Genomic DNA, 23430 nt, shown 5'->3' on the forward strand with positions numbered 1-23430 from the left:
TTAAATAGAGGAAATCCAAAAGTTTCCAAAGATATCAAATTATGAACAAGACATAAGACAAGACAGCATTGAACTACACAGCCTTAAAAAACATGGAGTCTTGGGTCTGAATATTTAACTGTATTAACGGCTTCAATGATGAGCTGGAACAAGCCAATAGAGAATCTGTCAGATAGTGAGGAGTAGTACAATATTGTGCAACTTTACAGCTACTTTAGGGGAAACAAAAGGGGAGTGCTGCATGCTATGCGCCTAGCATATTTAGCCCTTAAGCATATTACAGTAACCATCATTTATAGCTATATCCTATCTCCCCTGAAACATACTGTAGTCCAGCCCCACCTAAAGAACCCAGTTTAACTCCAACAGGCCTCAGAAACTTGGAAACGTCCAGAATAACTGCTCTTATCAAAAATTACACCAGTTCAGTGACGCGAAAGGGACACCTCCCAAGACCTCTGCACCCGCAGGGATGTACCGAATCTTGCGTTTGACTTGAACAAGGCCACAGATACTTGAAACTACTTGGGGTCTGTTTTCAAAGAGGAGTAGAGAAAGGTGTGCGGCGGAGAAAGTCTGCATTTTTGGGTTTCCGAGACGAGAGGAGGGGAATCGAGAGGGCTCACTTCCTAAAAGTTTATACAATGGCGAAGCTCTCCGCGGCTATGAAACATCTGGTGCTCTCAGAGTAAACAAAGAGCTTAAGGGAAACTTGAAGGGGCTTCTCAGGCTACAACCGTTAGGGAGTACGGCTTAAGAGACAACAGGCCTCCCAACCCTCCTACATAAGAGCAAGACACCTCCACTGAAAGAGACTCAGTTGACACGACTACAGTTGTCATTTTGAGCCTCTTTGTAGTTGTGCATCAATTCGTGGTCGTCCCGCAACACTTGGTGGTGGTTTTGCATCTTTGCGGTCGTTCTGCGTCATCGTGTAGTTGTTTTGTGTCTCTTTGCGGTCATTCTGTGCATCTCTGTGATGCACAGAAGCGTTAACAGTCGTTTCAATCAGAGGCTCTGGCCCAGGGCCCTCCGACCCCTCAGGCCTATAGGCCTGTACCAGGTAAACGCGTTCAACAATCCGTCCACGATTAAAGGAACCACAGAAAGGTGCCTGACAGAGCTCCTTCATAAAGCACCCACAAACTCTAACAGTGCTTTCATGAAACTTACAGAAACCTTGCAGAGGTATTGTGTGAGGCAATCTTGGGTTTTTATTGGATTCTTAGAAGAAATCTTGAAATACAAACTCCTGGCTTGGATTTTTCAGGGGTGCGCAGCATTCCACAGTCCACCAGCCTAAGCTCTCTGTTGCATTTCTAGCAACAGGTACTTGTCTTATCAGACCTATAGCTAATTATAGCTCCTATACACACTGTATGTTTAAGAACAGCTTGACTCCAGGCAATAAAGTAAGAGGAAGTAGAGCTACAACGAGCAGCCGATGAATCGACTGGTCGGTCAACAAAACATTAATCTGCAACCATTTTGATAATTAATTGATCATTTAAGTATTTTTGAAGCAAAAATGCCAAACATTTTATGTTTCTCAAAGGGGAGAATTAGCTTCTTTTTCTTCTCTTTCATTATAGTACATTAAATATCTTTGGGTTTTCGGACTGCTGGACAAAACAAGACCTTTTACAATGTCACTTTCAGCCCTAGAAAACTGTGACAGACATTTTTTTCTTTTTTCCTCTGTTTTCTGACGTTTTATATACCAAACAATTAATCAAATTAATCAAGAAAATAATCTGCAGAATAATCAATGATGAAAATAGCTGTTGGCTGCAGCCCTAGAGGGAAGAAAGACTTATTTCACCTTCATCATTATTGTGTCGGTCCTTCGAGAACTTTCCTGTCAGCTTCACTCCGTGGATTAAACAGTACATCCTGTATTGTTACTGAATACCTCAGATCATTGGCCAACACAATTCATTTCCCCCTGCAAAGGAAGGCACGGCAGAAAATAGTAGCACAGTAGCAGAGACTCAAAACTCAGCCTGAAATTCCAGCTGGATGTATTGTGCACCGGCTGCTAATGCAAACTCTTAAAATTGTGTGTCTTTGTTGTTTCCCCTTATTTACCATCAGATTTCAGCGCAGAAATCTGTTACAGTAACTCAACAATTGGAGGAAGTAGCAGTGACAGCGAGTTCTTGCGAACTGCCCGCAACAGCGGCATCTGTAGAGGTCGTACGCCATTAATTAGGTGGCTGTGAGCCAACTCCGAGGAATTCTGAAACAACGCTTTTTAGATGGACGCTCGACTGTGCTACTGATGTGATTCCAAATCAGAGATCCAACGTCTACATTTCTAAGAGTCCATTTCCTACACAATCATTTATAATAGATTCACCATTTTGCCCCTTGAAATTCTGGTGTCGTCGTATGCGACTTACTTCTGAATCCAACAGCTGCGATGAATCAACGTACAGAGGGGAGAAGTGCGAACTGTGTCCTCAACAGCAGCAAGTGAGCACTCCATATAGAGAACACAGGGTTCGTCAACACAAAGCAGCTTGTGTTCAGCATGTTTTCAGAAGAAACATGAGGCAAATTTTAGAGGCAGCGAGATTTCATACAAAGTCAGCGGAAAGGTGGCACAAACTGTGGTGAAGACGTGTCTGTGTGACTTAAAAATGTGTCACCTTAGATAAAAATATGACAACGGATGAGCAGGGCTGGGTATCAAACAAACAAAATTTTAGAGAATTAAAAAAAAAAATAAACAGTCCATCATAATCTTTTGAAGCCAGAGATGACACATTAAAATGTCTTGTTTTTTCCAAGCGACACTTAAAAACCCAAAGATATTCAACTCAGCATCATAGGAGACTATGAAACCCAGCAAATATCAACATTTGAGAAACTGAACATTTTTGGCATTTTTACTTAGAAAATAGCTGCAAAATAAACGTTAATCAACTAATCGTTTCAGCTCTACTTTACTTTAAAGAAGTTAAGACAACGTTAAACTGTGATGCACTGGAGAAAATTGTCTTATATTGTCAAATTTTTTAAAAAAGGGGATTTGTAGAAAAAAAAAAAACGTGTTTATATTCCTCAGTGTGAGATTTGGTTTCAGTAGTGAAACTCAGAGGGTATCAGGGAAAAAAAAAATTAAAAATTTCAAAACCTACCCATCTTTAGAGACGGGAGAAAAACCAGTGATCCTTGATAAATTCTGAGATCGGTGAGAGTACGAGCTGTCAAGCACACACATACACAGGCAATGCCGTACACGTCTGAACCTACTCGGTACCTCCAAACACGCCAGGTGATTTCCCTCTGTACGCACCTTAAAAGATTCTCATGGTTTTGTTCAAGGTCACTTGGAGAGGGTGCCGCGGGGATTCAATCTGTGAAGCTTTCTGTAGGGGGAGGGTGGCATTTAATACCTGTTCATGACTGCTCTCCAGTAACAGGAGAGGCAGTGCTGTTTCTTATTTGTGTGCCTACAATTCCCAGTCGAGGTCGGCGATTGCAGCAGTGGGTGAGCGCTTCGGTACGTGATTTTTCTCTGCAGCTTGTGGCTAAATTACCACGTTACATCTCCAGGAATCAGTGATTTTGCTGATCAGGTCCAGTTTCCCAACAGCAACTCTTTCGGTATTTCAAAAACTCGCTTTGCAGAAAGAAAAAACTGACTTGTGCGAGACACAATCAGTACCTCACCGCCTACTTTCATTGTGCTCATGGGCAAGGCACTTATCCCCTGGATGCAGTGAACTGTGAAAAAGCACACAGACAAGAGTTTTTTTGATTTCTGAATTTTTGTAAAAGCCTGCATGTTTTGCTATACTAATTAAAAGGCATGTTGCATGTTGCAGGAGACCCACTCCTTGCAGAGTGCATGCTAACTGCTGTGGGCCGTCCACAAGAAAAACTGTGGGAAAATTATGACCAGTGACCGATGAGACCAGTATTAGCATGGTTGTTTTTGATAATCAAGCCTCAATTGATGACATGTAAATGGCTCGGACACACCGAGGAAATCGCAGAGAAACCAAACGTGAGAAATCCTGACTGATCCGACACTTTGCGTCGCCTCGTACCCTTGTCTTTAAATTTGCCCTTGAAAACACGCAAAGACTACACCCAACTGCCAGCTGACCGCAACCCCATCCGCAAAGTTTTGCTTTGACGATGACCCAAAGGTGCCCAATGGCTGACTCAACCTGGTGGTTCAGCACTCTCACACCGTGTTCACACAGAAGGCGTAGGGTGAGCGGCACGTTAGCCGAGCAGCAGAAGAAGAAACAGAAGAAATTAAGAGCTGAAGCATAAAAATCTGACTCGGGCCACATTCACCCACGCACGCCGTTACGCAGCCTGTGTAAACAGCCGGACTGATTAAAATAGAAGGATATCTATTGGCTGGAAAATGCAGCTGAAACGCCTCCTGTGTAGACTGTGTTCGGACAGAAAGAGGAGTCGATCTTAGAAGCAGTGCGATTGCGCAGAAGTCAATGGAAAGACACGATTAGATGCGAATTCGCCCGGCGCGTGTGATGCAAAGCGAACTGACATGAATGCGCATCCATGCGAGCTGAAAATGTTTCAGCTTGAGCAAAAAAAAAAATCTCCGGGCATCTTGAATCTGCTTCATAAACGTGCAGAGACGAGAGATGAAAAGTCAGACAGGGTGGAGAGAGGGAACAGTTAGCTTCTGGTGAGGTCTGAGCTCAGTCAAAAGCTTGTTTGGGGCCAAAAACACACAAAAACGTCCAGCAGTCAAATTCATGCAAACGACATGGCGTGAAAAGTCATTCTGCTTTCTGTCTGAACAAACCATTAGATGGAACTGGATAAGTATCTAGAAGCCGAGCCAGGCTAAACATTACATTCACACGCTATGCTCTGGGAAATCTGGTAGCTTTTTTGCATTGAAAACATTGCTGTTTGGCAGAAGACTCATGGATGTCAGACCTCCCCGCTAAAGAACGCGTTATTGTGACACCGACATGCAAAAACATCTGTGAACACGGTAACACATTCACAGAACGCAGACGCCTCCACTGCACCAAGATATAAGCCAGATTTTCCTCTGCAAATCCAAACCAGACACAGGTCAGCTGGGGGCTAAAGCTCTGACCTTCATACTTTTTTGGTAATAACCCAAATGTTGAGTGCCAAAAGGTGTCGATAAAAGTCAATCAATCGTCAGTTTTTCGACCGTTTCATTCGGGCAACCTTCATGTTCAGCTGCTTGCGTCAGACCGTGTTTAACATTTGAGGATTTCGGCTTATTTCGTTTAAAATCAAGTTACTGAAAAAAGCTACTGCTTTGGTGTCGCTAATAAATCGCACGTATCATATTGACGCTAGCGCTGAAAAACTTCAAACGACCCCCAGCCCCAGTCGGTTGTAGTTGGACGGCAGCTTGTACCCAGAGGCTTAGCTCAATCTGGCTGAATTAATTCCATCACATCACAAACGAGAACCCATCGCCTGCAGAACCGATGCAGGATAGATTAGGATACGTGAGGGGTACTGTTCAGAAAATTCCTTTCATCATTAAAATGAGAAGCGAACATGCGAGTTACAAATGAAAACCGAGGGGTTTTGCTATGGCTGCTGTCCCGGGCCTCCCCATCAGCGATCATTTCTTTTGTGCAGTCAGCTGGAGTAGTTCATTTTTCCGTAGTGGTTGATATCTCAATAACACATACAAGATACTGGGCCAATCCACAGTTTTTGGTTTTGGCTTCCTGGGTAGGTGCTAATGGGCTGGTCTTTCCCCTGTTTTCTCTGTGCCACTGAACCACAAAGACCATATTTGTTTTGGCTTGTTGGTGTTTCCGCTAATTCAGAGCCCCAGCTAACAACCTCAACATTTACTTTTATACAGAGCAGCGACTGAAAAGTTCCTCCTTTGTGTATTTACATCATAGTCCTCCAGTTTTTTTTGTTTTGTTTTGTTTTGTTTTATCTCATGATAAAATTAATCCTATTTCAAGCTATTTCCAACACACATGCTGATGGTACAGATTCTGTCCCTACAGAGTTTCTGATCATCATCAACTCTTTTAACCTAAACCCACGACGCATTAGATCTACACTTTCCACTGCAGTGATCGTGTCTTCTATGTGTTCGTCCTGCATGAGGACTGTGTGTTGACAGCCTATGAATATGTTTTTTAATGTCACCACCAATGATAGATTTTTGTAACACAAAGCACCTGAATAATCAAGTTTAATTTAATTTTTTTTAACTATTTCTGAAAAAAAAAAAAAAAATTGCCAGGCAGCCATACTGCAGACCAAATTGCATCCTAACAATTGTTTAGTCATTTCCCACTTATCTAATTTCCTTGTTCCTTGTTCCTGTTGCTCATAATATGTTCAATTGACCACAGAATCACCGTCAGTCACGCTGAGAGCGTGGTGGAAAGAACAGACCTTTTTTTTTTCATTTGAGAACATTAGGAAATGAACTGATGTGTGACTGTGGTGCGTGTTTGAATGGCGACGTATATACAAGCACCCCCCCCCCACTGATGATGGACATTTAACAAAGCCACGATGAGAAAGTGAGATGCATTAATGACACAAGGGCACAATACAGCGTCAGCGCTTTGAGCAACAGCCCCGAGCGTTGCACTGAAAGGCCCGAACAATCAACCTCTGAATTATTCACCTGACCTCTCAGGTCACACAAAGCCACTCCTCCTCTCACCTTACCCGATGACACCCCGACCTTTCGATTGACCTTTTCATCTCGATAATCTCCTCCACGTGCCACAGGGACCCTCTGCCGCTCTGGCAGACGCGGCATCGTACAGTCTGACCTTGGAGCTGCGACACCAACTTGGATCTTGACCCAAATGAGTTCGTGCGCTGGGGTGGAAGTTATTGATGTTGAGCTCAAATTCAAGGAATTACCTTACACGACCCCTTCCGGAGCTCATCAGTGTCGGCGTTCGGTTTTGATGGAGCCGATGAAGTTTTCGAATGCACGGCTGCTTCAATAACTGCTTCTGTTTTTCTGCTTGTAACACAAACGCGTACAATCTGTCTCCACAGTCTTTTGCTTCATTTTGCTGCACCTTCTTCAACGTGCACACACACACAAAAACCAATTCACAACCACATTCATTTCTTGTTTTTTCAGTGTGCTGGTTTTGTAAGATAAGTTTTTTTTTTTTTCCGTTTGCTTATTGTTTTTTAGCAGCATGCTCTTACCAGCATGGCTCTGGGGGACCGTCGGCCCCTCTGTCTGGTGGTCCACCGCTTTGGGCCAGGCTGAAATACCTCAACACCTACCGGATGGATTGGCCCAAAGTTTTGAACGTTTATGAACATGACGAACCCTGATGACTCCGGCGATCCCCCCGACTTCTCCCTTAGCACCACCAAGAGTTTCACATTTGTCGATTTAGTGAAACGTCTCCACAACTATTGGATGAACTGCCATGAAATTTAGCACAGGCGTTCGTGTTCCCCTCGGGATGAATTGTAATAGCCTGCCGACGTTAGCATTTTGCTAAAAGTCACCACTGTAGCATGGCTGTAGACTCTAGTCTTCTTTCTCTATTTCCGTCCCATTTGTACAACTTAAGGCCAAGTGCTTTGTATCCGTTCCACTGGCAGAGAATTAATGGAATCACCGCTGCACTCTGGGTCACTCTCTGATCCATAGCATTCACGTTTAATTAGCCGAAACATACAGAAGTAATTCTGTAGCCGTATTATGATCGTGTTACATTCGGGGAGATGCTAATGGATTTAATAAGGGACAATGAGTGAGATAATAAAGCTTTATGGAGCTACCGATAAGCTCAAACTGTAGCATACTGTATATGTGTGACTAATAGTGGCTCAACATCAAGTTACTCAACATCAGTTTTTGACAATGTCTGTGTATTTTGTACTGGTAAAAGGGTGAGAACACATGGGGCTGCTACTGGGGCTTTATGGACAAGATAGGAAAGGATGGGGGGGGGGCATAAGCTATCTATCAAACTGACTTCAGTGTGCGCAGAAATATAAATCATTATATGCATACATTTTTCTGCGGAGAAGAATATGTTGTTATGTTTCAGCTGACTTGGGAAAAAAAAAAAATCAGTCTCTATAAAGACACTTGGATGTACCGTGCTTGAAAAAGTTAAAAGATATTGCCAAGTAACTGATGTTCGTTAAACCTGCCCAGTTACACCGTCAACAATATGAATAAAAAAGGTCGTGCTCTCAGCAGCACACAAAAATAGTGATTCTACAAGGGCAGGGAAAAAAAGCCACAAAAAAAAACCTAATTAAATGTATCGTATTGAAGAAGGGCAGCTGCAGCAATTATTCGATTAATCGAACAGTCTATCAACAGAAAAACGATCTACTACTTTGGTAATCGCTTAATCGAGTCGCTTTTTCAGGCAAAAAAAAAATTCTCAAACAGGAATATTTTCTGTTTTTCTCTCTTTTGTATCACAGCACACTGCACATCTGTGGGCTCTAGACATCCTGGACTCTGATGGACATTTTATAGACCAGACGATCGCTCGAGAAAAATAATGATTACTGCAGATCAGTCGATCAGGAAACCAGACATTAGTCCGGGGGGGGGGGGGCAGACTCCTTTAATAAGCCCCTGGGTTCTAGAGTCACAGCTGGTTTCCACTAACCAAATCATCAAACCACGTTTACTGCCTGCTTCCCTTAACGGAAAACGAACTCATTCATGTCCCCTAACACGGGGACATGAATGAGTGCTTCACCGCCTTCTGCGTCGCGCTGATGTAAAGACTTACTCACCGCTGACATTACTGGTAAACCGCGGTTTACTGACAAACACTTTTTAATGCGCAATGACGGTTTTTCCTAGGACGACATCCTTTCCATCGCCGTTCCCGTGAGCACGGCGTCCGTCGCCCTCGTCTGCAAGCGCGGAAACGTTGTAACGTCCCCCCCTTCGACGACAAAGCGACCAGTCCTGCCGCCAGGACAGCAGCAACGAAACGCGCCGTGATCGTGTTAAAGAAGAAAAGAAAGTTGAAGAGCGAAGTTGCTGCCTGTCAGAAGTTTCCACGGAACACGGAGGCGAACCCGCGGCTCGGCGTGGCTGCCGTGGATGGACCCGCGGAGAGTGTAATTCCGTGTTGAGAAGGGGGAAAAGAAGTTCCAGACCCCGACGGGCCAGCCCTCCTCTCCTCTCCTCTCCCTTTTGGTTCTTTCCGTTACTTTTTGGGTTGAGGTCTCCCCCGGCTGGGGGGGCGGCGGAGACAACCATTGCCCATTCACTACGGCTTCCCGTTCGCCTGTCTTACTTTCGCTCTTTCTCTTCCATCTCCTCCTTTTTTTTTCCCCGTTAAAAGAAACAAAACAAAACCATCTCAGCCTGTCAACCGTCTCCCAGCTTCGACTCGCCGGCCCTCCCCCGGCCCCCACCTCAGCCCCCAGGCTCAGCAAAACGCGAAGCGGCGGGCGCGTCCTCTTACCGTGCGTCTTGGCTTCGTGCGCGGTGCGTCCCCGGCAGCGATTCCTTGGAACTACGCGAGTAAAGTCCCCCGACTCCGCCAAGAAACGAGGGCGAATGTTTTCCTCCAGGCTTCCCACCGCCGCCACGCACCGCCTCTCCTCCCCGGCCGCCACTCCCCCTCCGTCTCTCACTCGCTCCCCTCCTCTGGTTTCTCCTCCCATCCTTCTCTCTCTCTCTCTCTCTCTCTCTCTCTCTCCATGCCCCCTCCCTCCCTCCCTCCCTCCCGCCCGCCGCGCTCAGCTGAACTTCAGCTGGATTCATCCGAACGCGGAAGCCTGTTCTGGCAGAGAGGATTTCGGCACGAGAGAGAGAGAGAGAGAGAGAGAGAGCAGGCTCGGGTCACGTGGTGCGTAGCGGCAGATCAAGACGCCCCGGGTCGACCATGGGCCCTGGTCGGAGAACCTGGAAACGGAACAAACGCGTGAGGTTCCACCAGGCGCGCAGAACTACACCGGTTTTGTCCCTTTTTATGGGAGCCCCCCCCCCCCTCCCGTCTCCGCGCCTCGGACCCGCCGCTCGGAAGAGACCCGGTGTTTCTGGCAGGTTCACACCGTAAGAACGCTCCGTTTACAAAAGAGCGAAAGTCCTGCAGGGAAAACGGAGACTTGAGTACAGTTGGGGGCAGTTGCCCCTTTTTGCCCGGTTGCCCGTTTTTTTTTCTTTTTTTTAGAATAGTTGCCAGTTCCTTTGGTTCATACCTGGAAGGCAACTTATTAATGAATTGACTGGTCCGGTTGTGCATCATAACTTATAAAATAATCGTGTTTTGTAAGTAAGTCAGTGTCTCACACGCACTTCATGAACCTCGACTGCCCTTTTCTGTCGTCCGTGCTCACTTCTCATCCTCCCTCCTTACTCTTTTATTTCCTTCATTTTCTTTTTTTCATTTTTCATTTCCCCCCCTCCTCCTCTTCCTCAACTCTCTGCATCTTTTCTCTCTGTTCTCTCTCTTTGCGTGCTCTCTCTTCATCTCTTTCTTCCCCCCCCCTCGACTGAGGTTTCGGTTTCCTGCAGACCCAGCGGAGGAAACCACCGCGGCTTGACGAGATATTTCTCCTCAAATCTGCCCCCCGAGTTTTTTTGTTTTGTTTGTTTTTTACCGCGAATCCTGCCTTCACGACGGGCTTAATGTTCGGGTTTCCGTGGAAACTGCTTGAAAGCGTGTTGATTCCACTTTTTTTTTTTTTGGTCACTGGAATTTATATGTGTTGAAGGGTTGCAGGACCGGCCCAAGACTGGCGTGGACCTTCACAACCCCCTCTAGTCCATCTAGTTGGGCGACGATCACACTGAGCACGTTTAATTTAGAGTAACGCAACTTTATTTATATAACATGTGGAGACAAGCTGAGAAAAAGAAAATCTAAAAGTGCTGATGTGTGGCTCTCACACCTTATTTCATTTATGTCTTAAAATTGCCAAGGTGTACATAGACTTGAAAAGAAAAAGGCACAAAAACGAGAAATGTTTTACACAGTCGGGGTCCTGTCCTCACTGCGCTGCACGCTCGGTTGCCAGTTCGTGCGGGGTGCAGCTTCCGTGAGAGCCACCGCAGCCCTGCAGCGAGTCCTGCCTCCGTGCAGGTCGTCGCGCTGGCTTTCGGCGAGGCGTCGACTCGCCTGCCGCCGCAGGACGCGGCTCGGGCAGCTGTCGAGCCGCACCGCGTCGCGCAGACAGGTGTTCCTGTCGTTCGGCCTGCCCCCACTGATGTGAATAGGGGAAACAGCAGCAGTGAATCCGACTTTCGCGAGGGTCGTGTTTTATTGCGTGGCTGTCGCATTAGTTTCGTGAGCTGAAAGTCGTGACTCGCGGGAGGCCGGTGCCGTTGAACCGTGTTGTGCCGCGCTGGGAGGTGTCACTCGGGTTTTCGTTTAGTATCAGGAACACTCCCGTCACGTAGTGGCTGTACAGGAAACAAAAACCAAACAATTTAGTCTCCTTCCTTTTGGAGAACATGAAGAGATTTGACTCGGCGTCGTGTCGGTTATGAAGGACTGAAAAGATGACGAGCTTTTGCCCAAAAAAAAACCAAACAACGACTATCAACGTGGAATCCTTGGAAACCTTTCCAAAAAAAACAACAACCTCTGAGGCATCATCGAACCTCCAGTCTCCGGTCACATCCACAGCATGTTGCAAAAAAAAAAAAAAAACCCCATTATTTACCGTGGAGCAGGGCAATAGGGTCACACTATTGTTATGTATTGCATAAAATAGCACACGGCCGGAGTATTTATCTGCAGTGCGTGTGTTTGCCAGACAGTGACGATGCCGAGGACGTAGATGGACAGGGACGTGGACTACGGTGCCGGCACTGGGCTGCTCGCGTCCGATTGAAATGCTTCTCTACAGGGGTTTTCGGCCGCCAAGCCCCTTTGCGACGGGGTTTTTTGAACGTGCCACGCAGATATAACTGACTTGCGAGACTGGCATCACTAAGCCCCCTTCGGCGTCTTGACACTGTGAACAAACGTTTGGCAAAAAGGGGAAAGCGTCTGTAATGTTTTGTGACCGCGCACAGACACACACACACACACACACACACACACACACACACACACACCTGTTAGTAAATAGTGCCTCTGAACGTTCACACTCTCACTGCACCATCCTCAGGTGATGATGCGGTCACAAGGTTTCACCAAAAAGCACAAAAAACCCACACATTTGGATTTTCACTGTAATATATATACATCTATATATTTATGTTGATCTTTGCTCCCTAGCTGAGACTTTAGATGTCCTCTTGAGGCCGACGTGGCTTGGAAGATGTCCTCTTCATCCTTGTGCCGTTGTCACTGCTGAGCTCCTCTGTTTTGGTCTGGATCTTCTTAAGCCCAGGTCTCTTGAGTGTGCAGAAGGATCAGCGGACCTGCCGGTGGAAGAGGACAGTTACAAACCGCAAAAGTGGAGACGCCACCACCTTTACCTCTACTGACTCGCCGCCGTGTTTGAGCAGAAAAACGGGTCCGCGTTGTCTTTGAGTATCGGTCCGTCTGGCCCTCGGGGTCAACCAAATGGACACGTTTATTGACAGCGGCCTGATGAAAGTAACCCGGTGGACGGCCTCGCCAGGTCTGAGGATGGTCTCGGGCCTAATTTAGCACTACAGGTCCTGACAGCCGAAGGACGCTGCCTTCACAGGGAGCCTGTAAGCGGGAAACTGGCCCTGGAGGCAGGACCCTCCAGGGGCCAGGGAACGACTTAGCAACGGCCTCACTTTTGGCTGAGGTCATCTTCTCCTGGGTCGTTCTCGTCTTCGTCTTCTTCTTCTTCTTCTTCGTTGTTTGATCCTTTTTCTTCCTCTTTACCGTAGCTGGATGCTAACTATGCTCCTAATTTACTTCAGTATTTCCTTTTGATGGCACTTTGTACCTCGGCCCTAGATTTCAGAGTCAAATAGTGTCCTTTTTACTCCACTACATTCATTTGATGAATAACCGGATATCTAGTTACTGTTCAGATTGTTCATAAACAACATACATACATTAAATTACATAAAATATGATGTAATTTAATGTATTTTTATACATTACATAAAATATGATGCATTGTTATAGATTAAATTAATAACAATATATGAAATACTTAAAATTAGGTCAAATCCAAAAAGCTGCAACATTAACAACCTCTTTAATATTTTTTCTTTTAATACTTTTGTTTTCTCCTTTCCATTGATGAAGATCATGGGGAAGTTCGCTATGGTATCAGACCAGGAGCGCGGCAGCCTCTGCAGTTGCAGAAAAACAAAATTGTGTGGGAGGAGGTCTCGAGGCGAGAACCTTTGGGAGAACCTTTGACCACCGGTCTGGCAGAGGTCACCGAGGTAGTAAACAGTGGGGAGGCGTTAGGGGAGCAACAGAGGAGGAGAACAACCGCGAGACAGGTATTGGGAGACCAGAAGGACTGAAGCTCCTGGGGTGTTATAAGAGTTTTGTTTTTTTTAAAAAAAAGGCTGTATAAAGGTCTGATGGTGGAGGAGAGCAAGGAAGGATCCTCTACGGTCAGATGTCAGTAGGGGAGGAGAACCACTGACCCCGACGGTGGATATTCATAGGCCAGAGACAGGTTCACATAAACCGTCAGAGGACATAAGAGCAACAACAGTGTATCGTGAAGTTGCTTCACTTTTGAAAAGCTCATAGCTTGATCCCTGGATCTAGATGATGACCTGCCGCCATCGGTCCCATCCCCTGCCCCTGATAGGGCAGTAAGAGTTGCCAACTAGTCACTAGTTCAGTTGTATTGTATTTGATTGTGCAACCTCCATTTTATATATATATACATCTATAAAATGGTCTTTGTCAGATTTGAAATGTTTGCCATCTCCCTCAGTTATCTGGTCCAGTTTTTCTGAGCGCTCTCTTTTTCATTTATTGGACATGTATGCAATTGTGTGACTTTAATATATTTAGTTACCTCCCCCCCCCTGGTGTTTACTGACTGTCTGGGAGTGTTTAAGTCGGGGTCTACCTCTGGGCGACTCTTCATCTCCTTCTGGTCTGGACATATCTTGTTTCCTTTACTCCGTCTCTTAAGTGTTTGCCTCTCCTCTTCATACGCCCGGACGCCGGTCTATTGCCCTGCTGTAACTTTAGCAGCTGCCTCCTTGTTTTCTGTCTCCTTCTGCTGAACGGCGTCACCTGACATTAACAATACACGAAAGTCTAAAAGTGGACTCCAGTTGTACACCAACAGGAAAGAGTCGTCAGAAACCATCTTGATATGTTGTAAGTTGTTATACAGAACACACTGGCCTGGCACCATGTCACAAAGCTAAGAGCTTAGCCGAGGTTTTTCTGATATCTCCGAACTGGCTCACTTTTAACTGAGGCAGATCCTCACGGTGACCTGTGCTGCTCAGTTAACCTGCTTTGGAGCAAACTTTATGCCAAAGTATCAAGTCTGACTTACTCTCAAGTCTGAATAACTTCAGCTCTTTTCTACCAAGTCTGTAGTCTTGAAAACCGACCAACATTTGGAGCTTTTGACTCCCTTCTGCCCGTCTCCTCTTTTGTCCTGACTTATTCTCTCCTTGTGCTCCTCCACTCCTTCCTTCCCCTGACCATCTCTCTCCTTTTTTTTTTACCTTCTTCTGTCGGTTTCTCTTTCTCTTCTTTCCTTTGTCTTTCTCTCCCCCTTTTCTCCCTCCTCCGTGGTTCTTCCCCCTTCCCTTTCTCTCTTGCTCTCTCCTCCCTCTCCTGTCTATTTCTTTTCGTTTCCTCTTTCTCCCGCCTTTCCATGTCTTTCTTCTCCCGTTTCTTTCTTCCCCTCTCCTGCCTCGCCTGTCTTTCTGCCTCCTTCCTCTCCCACATCTTTCTTCTCTTCTCGTGCTTTCGCCTTTTTTTTCCCTCCTGCATTCTTCGCAGCTCTCCCAGTCTGCACTGTCCACGATGTGACCACAAGAGGGAACTCTATCCTCAGTGAAGACGTTTACATACACTGGGAAAAGTGGGCATTCAGAAGAAAAACCGCTGAAGTTTGACTCGTGCGATTCTCTTCACTCTGATAGTTCTTCATCTTTCACCCTTTCTGATTTACAGTTTTCTGTTTTTCTAAAAAACAAAACAGGGGCTCTGAGCTTCTCAGGCTAGTTCAGCGTGTAACTACTCCGGAATCCTTCAGTGCTGTCTTTCCTTTAGCGCTAACTTAACCTCGTCCAAAGGTCAAATTCAGCCCAAAGAATTGAGCCAATGGGTATTCAGTGTTTGGCAATTCAAAGGAAACCCACCCCGGGGTGCAAAGTTTGTCTTGGGTGCTAGTGCTCTGTCTTGGTCAAGTTAGATGATTTAATTACCTCCCTACCAGGCGGCGCAGAGGTCACATAGGAGGCTTGACAACATGAAGGTATCGTGGAGACTGTTTGTCCCATCCCTGGCTGCCTCTGTGTGTGTTTCTGCTTTCTCACAGTTACACGTAATATAACTAGGCTGGTATAGTCCCATATTTCTCCCACCGCAACGGTGTCTCATTGTAAGTCATAATCAGAAAAGTAAACGGAAAATTTTAAAAAAATACATGAGTGGAAAAAAGCCTCATCATCTCCCTTCCTCACTCTTTTTGTATCTGTCACCGAGCCTTAACCCATAAACATCCTTGGCTGACAGAGCCATACAATAGTGGAGTAAACTCCCTGTGATTGTCGTCGTTGTGCGGTCTTCGTAACTCTTCTGTATGCGACATCCCATTGCGTGTAACTCAGGTAGTCTAATATGTCTGAATGGTTTTGATGCCGTCATTTTATCCATGTGTCCCCAGAGTAATGGCCACCGTGTTGTTAGTTAAGGAGATCCATAAATAAGTGAATTCTATTTTCACCGGACGCAACCATTAGAATGAAAAGGAAGCCCTTGAGGACACTCAGGGCATGTCCTTCGGAGTTTACTAAGCAACTTATAAACAGTGAGTCTTTTATAGGTTGATTCTATTTTTTAGACCCATTATTCGTGTGTAATTTCGACTGCTTTTAGATCAACAACAGCAACGACGTAGTTGTTACCACTTATGAGTATCTCAATTACTCTTGAGCATTAATGGAGAATGTCACATAGTTACTCGACTAATTAAACATTACTAAATGTGAGAATTTTCACTTAAAATGTGAAAATGTGAAAAGAACTTTGGGAGGACCTCAACAAGCAAAAACAAGTTGAATCATTTTATCTGATTTCTTTTTATGTGGAAATACATTTTTGTTTAAATTTGGTAAAATGCATCTTGTTTCATGTAGACCTATAATACAGGCCTGCACATTCATTTAATTAAAAATTTCAAATCATTCAGCTCTTTTAAAAAGAAATTTAAAAAAATCAAACAGTTAAATAAAGTCTTTTCTATGGCTCCATAGTTAAAGCCCCCAAAAGGATCTTAAACAATGACCTTTAAAAAGAAAACATAAACCCTGCAAGGATTACAAGCCGGACAAACTGGGTGACTTTCTGACAACTGTTACAAATTTTCAACGGTGAAGGACAATACGAGCTATGACCAGTGTCCCATCCTCAAAAGCCAAAGTCCGGTTTCAAGACTTTTATGGTTTTAGTTTATATTGAGCTCATTTGCCGTAAAGTTTCAAGTAATTAACACACAGAAAACTTGGGGCAAGGTCGTATTATTCCATCTTAACAGTACTGCAAGGCTGCAAACAAGTGCTACTTTAATTATCAATAGGTCTGGCAGGTATTTTCTTTAATAAACGTTAAAATAAAACGACTATTTAGTGTGAAAAATGTCAGAAAATAGTGAGAAGTTCCATCATTATCGCCTGAAGCCCGAGTCAGCATATTCAAACTGCTGACCAACAATCAAAAATACAAAGCAGCTGAATTTACTGCCATACAAAACTGGGAACTAGCAGATATTCACATTTAAGGAGCAGGTACCAGTATTTTTTCAGCATTTTGGGCATAAAAAAATACTCAAAATGGTTGTTTAATCGTTTTATCAACCAATAATTTCAGCCTTAGCGTACAGTCCGGTGTCTGGGTGACTGGGGAAATAATGAAACTGCCGTGTATACTGGGTGTAAATATGTCAACATAACCCCCCCTGGTTCCCTCCAGGAGGTTAGTCATGGAAATGAGACAGAATGAAAAGTATTGTCAGTGGAATTTAAAAACTTCTCATGGTCGTCCTTAAAAAAAAAACAAAACCCCATCAGTCTACCTTAAAACTGACAACTGCGGGGGCTCGGGCTAAGTTTTCGAGTGACGTAACCGCCGCTGATTGGCTTAATTTTCGGGGTATGCAAATGAGGGTTGGAGTGGGTGGGCTTGTGAAGACGAGTAGGTGACGTCAGTTCCCCCGTTCGCAGAGAGCGAAACAAACATGGCGATAGTCTCGAGTGGAAGGGGGCTCACGCTAACTTTATTCGTCTTTTCTTGTGTTTTGGCCAGCAGGCAGGGCCAGGCGGCTGTTTCGGAGTCGAGGGACGCCACCCGGATAGTCGGCATGCGGCTGGAGAGGAGCGACAAGCCGGCCGAGACCACCGGGAGAGGGGTGATTCAGGTGACCGAGGGCAGCGACATCCTCTTCAGGTTCTACGGGCTCCACTTGTTCCCGAACAGCTCGGCGCTCATCAGGTTCACGGAACTGTACTCCAGTGATAAAGAGGACGATGCTTTCGACGCTGTCGTGGTCCCTTTCAATAGGACTTGTCCCGAACACACGAAGGATATATTAGTGAAGGGGGACATGAAGGTAAGCAACCAAAACACCTCCGGGGTGGTCAACCTCTGGATCAAGCAGCTCCGCAAGAGCGAGGCGGTGAAGGTGTTCGGCTTGTGCATCCGCGACGCCCAGGACGATGAGGACAAGTGGTACCTGCTGGACGATAAAGACGGCAGACTGCGGGTGGTGGAGGAGAAGAAGTCCCTGCTGCCCATCTGGCTGCAGGTGATCCTCATCTCCTTCCTGCTGGTGCTGTCCGGCATGTTCAGTGGGCTCAACCTGGGGCTGATGGCGCTGGACCCGATGGAGCTCCGCATCGTGCAGAGCTGTGGCACCGAGAAGGAGAAGAAGTACGCGCGGAAGATCGAGCCCATCCGCAACAAGGGGAACTACCTGCTGTGCTCGCTGCTCTTTGGCAATGTCCTCGTCAACACCACCTTCACCATCCTTCTGGACGACCTCACCGACTCCTCGTTCGGCGCTGTGGTCGCTTCCACCGTTGGCATCGTTATTTTTGGCGAGATCGTCCCCCAGGCGCTGTGCTCTCGGCACGGTCTGGCGGTCGGGGCGAACACCATCATGGTCACCAAGTTGTTCATGCTGTTAACTTTCCCTCTGTCGTGGCCCATCAGCAAGATCCTCGACTGCGTCCTCGGCCAGGAGATCGGCACTGTGTACAACCGGGAGAAGCTGGTGGAGATGCTGAAAGTCACCGAGCCCTACAACGACCTGGTGAAAGAGGAGCTCAACATGATCCAAGGCGCGCTGGAGCTCAGGACCAAAACGGTGGAGGATGTCATGACGCCAGTCGGCAACTGCTTCATGATCCACAGCGACGCCGTGTTGGACTTCAACACCATGTCCGAGATCATGGAGAGTGGATACACAAGGATACCCGTGTACGAGGACGAGCGGTCCAACATCGTGGACATCCTGTTCGTCAAGGACCTGGCCTTCGTGGACCCGGACGACTGCACGACCCTGAAGACCATCACCAAGTTCTACAACCACCCGGTCCACTTTGTCTTCCACGACACCAAGCTTGACTCCATGCTGGAGGAGTTCAAGAAAGGTTTGTGGAAATCATATAGCATTATTGTGCAATTTAGAGACACCTGGACAACTACAGATTACTTTTGTGGTTGTCCAAGACAGGTAGCAGGGATTTGTGGCCCACAGAGTCAGGTGTCACTGTTTTTCATCCAAGTGTTAACCTTAAGTGAAAAGTGCAGACAACTGTCTCTTAGAAAGTTCAGGGGTGACAGAAATCTTGACATCACCGTAAAGTAGATGTGTAGTAACTATGGATGAAGCTCATAGTGTATGTGTGTTGTTGAGGCTTTCGGAGCTCTCAGTTGAACCTGATGCTCATTTTCGGGGCCTTAGTTTGTAGCTGTAACAACCTCCGCCCCTCTTTCCTAGTATGAGTAAGGCTTTACCCTTTACCTGATCACCTGTCGATTGATCAACAGAAATGAAACTGCAATCATTTTGCCAATCTAATAATAATTTTTGTCATTTTTTTTAAAGCAAAAACACCAAACTGCTGATTGCTGTTTCCAGCTTCTCGTCCCTTTCCCGGTCATACATGGTGGTAAACTGAGTATCTCGGTAGTTTTGGACTGTTGCTTGGCCAAAACAAGACATTTGAGGACAATGCCTTGCACTTTTCACCATTTTCTGTCATTTTATCGAGAAAACACCTGTGAAATTACTGATTAATGATAATGAAATTGTTTGTTAGTCGCAGCTCGCAGTGTGTTCAGTTTGGTTTGGTGAGGCTGTGTTTAAAGAAGGAGTTTATAGCTGAGCTTTGACCTTTGGTGTCTATGCGGATTGGGCGGGGCAATAAAAGCAATTTTCCATCTTGGGGATCGGTGACTTATGGATTTAACCTGCCTGCAACACAGCATAGAAGAACCAAAATGTTGTTGAATACTGCCTATGTATTCCACCAGTGCAGTAGGTGGATGTTTATTATTTTGGGATAAAACGGCCGTGACGCGGCTGTGGTTACTGCAGTATGTGGCATCAAGCATTTTATTAGGAGTCAGTCTCTGTCTGCCAGACTCCTTCGTGTCTTGAGTATTTGATACCAAAGACATATCAGTTTCAAGATTTCATGCTGGTGTTAGACTGGTACTATTTTTTTCTATGTGAAGGGGGGATATTGACTCAAGTCGTCATCGTTGTCATTTCCTATATTCAGCCCGAAGACATTCCTGGTAGGATTATTGTTGAGAAAGTAGTTTTATTTATTACGGTCCAACGTGTAAACATCACTTAACACAGTCAGGAAATACAGTAAAGCCGTTTTCGTGACAAGAACTACTCTGCTGAGAAGTAGTGTTGAGGCTTTGTCAGAGATCAAATGTAACCACAGTGATATCAAAAACACTTCTTTGTTTCTACTTCTCTGTCTTTCTTTGCTGTTTTTCCTCTTTCCACACACAAACACACACACACACACACACACACAGAAACACATGCATATACAAACACACATGTGCACATCCCCTCTCTCAGGAGGACGCACACACACTGACGCCATCCCCCGCAGGGATATATTTTTCCTTTTCTCAGGCATCTCGCCTCAAGGTCACAGACAGTAGTCACACACACACACACACACACACAACCACTTGCTGTGTCTGAAGCTCAGCACAGTGAGGAGTGAGTAACTGCCTTTCTGTCTCTGTAGTGGCAGCGGTACAATAAATAGTATAGTAAAATTTCACTGAACTTTGCTGGCACTCTCAGCTCCACGTTTAAGCCAGTGTGATCTTCTCTCACTTAACTCAACAGCGTGACCGTCTCTGATTTCACATCTTCCACTGCTACTTTGCACCTATTTTTGATCAGCCGCCGTAAATTGACTTTTGAGTCGCTGTTGCGGCGGCGCACGGCACTGTGTGACATTTGGCCAAGAAACGGCTCTGCGGCTCATCTCGGTAGGCTTGGCTCGTGAGGTGGGAGGGTTTGGCAACAAGCTGCAGTGTCGACACACACACACACACACACACACACACACACATATATATATATACACACACACACAGAAGTCTACACACGGAGAGCTGAAAACGATCTACAGCTTGGCAGAGAGATTCACTCTTAAGTAGTTATGAGAACACACTCAGTTGCTGTGAATAAACTCTTGATTTTAGAGGGCTGACAAAAAGCCCTCAGTGCCTCTCCTTACTCGTGGTCAGATATACACAAGAAATAACATTTTTTGAAGACCTCAAAGTAATAATGAACAACATTTTCACAAGGAGAGATAATAGGAGATTACCAGTAAACTGCAGTGTACTGTTATGTAATCTGATTAAGATTTGCAGTAAAACAATATAGCCTTTTTTAGCAACATCATATGATTACTTTGATTTGACGAGGGTCATATTCGAAGTAAGCTCAGCTGAATTTAGATGTCAAGTAATCCGGTCCAATCCTATAATGGTAGTATCAAAGGAAGTCCAATATTGCATTCCATCTAGATGTAGTCTGACCACAGAGAATCTCCTATCTTTTCAGATAATAAGTACAAATAACAGGGGTGTAAATTAGTCATAGCAATGAGGGGCCTGCTCCCATATGTATCCCACATGTTATGCATGGTTTACCTTATTGCGCCTACTGTAGGTTTTATGCGAGGGAGCCTTGCACTCAGAGGAGATCTGACTCTTTCTAAAAGCAAAAATTTCAAATCTGCAGGTAAATAATCTGAGACGGATGTCATTCCCCTGCCATCCAAAGTGGTTTAGAGATCTCTCTGTAATGGGGAGTAACTGTGGGTGGGTTTATCTTTGGTCCAACTGTGCAAAATATATTATTATTATATATTATTATTATTAAGCTCATAATGTGATGAGGGGAAATAAGTAGGAGGGGAAAGGTCCAGAAGCCTGAAATTACTTTCCCCTCCCAGAAACAATGGAAATGCATATATGTACATTTTAGTGGAGCTTCATGTAAAGAGAGACTGCGCAATGCATTTAGTTAAGAAAATACCGGGGAGATAGAGTCGTGTAGCTCTGAAGTCTCTCTTAGCCGGTTGCATCTGAGAGCATATGTTTCCTGACATTCATCTTCTATATATTCACCAAGTATCTGGAAGATTTTGAATTGAGAAATCCTCTAATACACAGCAACCACGGCCAAAACAAACAGACAGCACCAACCACAAACACGTAAGATTCATTCACTGGAAATCGGACATAAAGACATAGTAATTGCTTGCAGAGGCTGTTTGATTTAAAGAGCACAGCACTGGATACTTTGTTCCGAAGTAGTTGCAAAATATATATATATATTTTTTTACCACATCATTCTCCACCCAGTGACTGTGCAGCCTGTGGTACTGTAGCGGTGGACTGTGTTGACGTGGTAAAGTACAGGCTTGATTGCCTACCGGCCCCCTGCCTCTCCGCTGACCCGATTTCCCGCTCACATCTCAAGTTCCCCTCGCCAACTTGGCGTCGGTTACCGCGGTGATGGCCTCCAGCAGCGTCAGTGTGTACACAGGTTTCTTCAGACTGTGCTGTATATAATCAAATCCACTCCCTTAGTTTCGGATTTGAACTGGTGGTATTTTTTGGAGGGGGGGGTCACTTCTGAATTTCTGGTGATATAGTGATGTGTGTGTGTGTGTGTGTGTGTGTGTGTGTGTGTGTGTGTGTGTGTGTGTGTGTGTGTGTGTGTGTGTGCGTGCGTGCTCAGCAGCCTTTTCAGTCAACACGGTGTGACATTTTAGATGGACTATGAAGTAACCTTATTAGATGAGATTAAATTTTAATGACACACTGACACTGTCATTGCAGGAAATAGTAGCAGCACACATCAAAGGAAAAAAGACAATATGTAAGCCACAGCAAGGAAACTTTATTTAGGTAAGCTTTAATATAAGAGGGGGTAGACTATGGGAAGTAGAGGTATACCTTGTAGAGCAAGATTTACTAAAATTACCTCTGTTGTTCCTCTAAAGCTTAATGAATTAAAATTGATAATAAAATGTCGTTAGCACCAGTCATCGTTACATGCAGGGAGGTTTAAATTCATGCACACGGGACATCAGGCATAATTTAGAAAACAAACAAACACAAGTCAACCATGAAGTCACAGGGGGGCACGTTGCACTCTGTCAACAGACTGTCACATGTTGCACCCTCAGGTAGTGTGTTATATTAGCCTACATTTGGGCCCTTGGGACTCAGTCTTCCTTTGATACTACCGTTCTAGGATCGAGTGGAAAAAAACCGAAGAAAATCTCTCCTTTGTATCTTCTTGTGCCAGTATTACCCTTTTTTTCTTTCTTACCGATGGTAAATGACACAAAGAAGAAACAGCACGAGCACAATGCTATTGTGTAAAACCAAAAAAAATACAAAATTCATCATTTTAATTGGTCAATATAATCCTGAATGTAGTGGTTATAACAGTTTTTAAATTTGTAAGAGCAACCTCAAACTGAACCCAGAGCCCATGGATATTTATAAGCTAATAGTGTAGTAGTCACTCTATGGTCCGAGTCCCATCTCTGTGTCATTGCTGTTCATGTAACCCTCAAGATACTCGTCCTAGTAGACCCTTGAAAGTCCCTGATGAATAAATCACTATTTTAAACATGTTATTAGGATTTGAAGGGTTTTTTTTGTTTTTGTTTGTTTTGGACAAAGTAGCATAAAAAATCAACCCAAAGTTGAATGTCTTGTGCAAGTGTCTGTGATATTTCAGTCTTAATCAAGTAATTATTGTAACTTTTAATGATTTTTTAGGAACAAA

General features: G+C 45.0%; 2 protein-coding genes across 5 annotated transcripts in view; one reads left to right on the plus strand and one right to left on the minus strand.

Moving 5' to 3' along the window:
- LOC120804787 (phospholipid-transporting ATPase ID-like) overlaps nucleotides 1–9541 on the minus strand; it is a 45540-nt gene extending 35999 nt beyond the window's left edge. For 2 of the 4 annotated variants that reach the window (XM_040154402.1, XM_040154409.1), the window contains exon 1: nucleotides 9441–9541. The gene's annotated coding sequence lies outside the window, so the exon portion shown is untranslated. Of the gene's footprint in view, nucleotides 1–6687; nucleotides 7157–8757; nucleotides 9359–9440 lie in introns of those variants that run through there. The other 2 variants (XM_040154405.1, XM_040154403.1) reach the window with 2 other exon arrangements.
- A 7758-nt stretch (nucleotides 9542–17299) lies between these two features.
- The window catches only part of LOC120805794 (metal transporter CNNM4), a 43867-nt gene continuing 37736 nt past the window's right edge, over nucleotides 17300–23430 (plus strand). The window contains exon 1 of the mRNA XM_040156367.1: nucleotides 17300–18721. Within this exon, the coding sequence (XP_040012301.1) occupies nucleotides 17308–18721 (1414 nt within the window). The 5' untranslated portion in view covers nucleotides 17300–17307. The remainder of the gene's footprint in view (nucleotides 18722–23430) is intronic.

The sequence above is a fragment of the Xiphias gladius genome, chromosome 19 (genome assembly GCF_016859285.1).
Source record: "Xiphias gladius isolate SHS-SW01 ecotype Sanya breed wild chromosome 19, ASM1685928v1, whole genome shotgun sequence".
NCBI classification, from domain to species: domain Eukaryota; kingdom Metazoa; phylum Chordata; class Actinopteri; order Istiophoriformes; family Xiphiidae; genus Xiphias; species Xiphias gladius.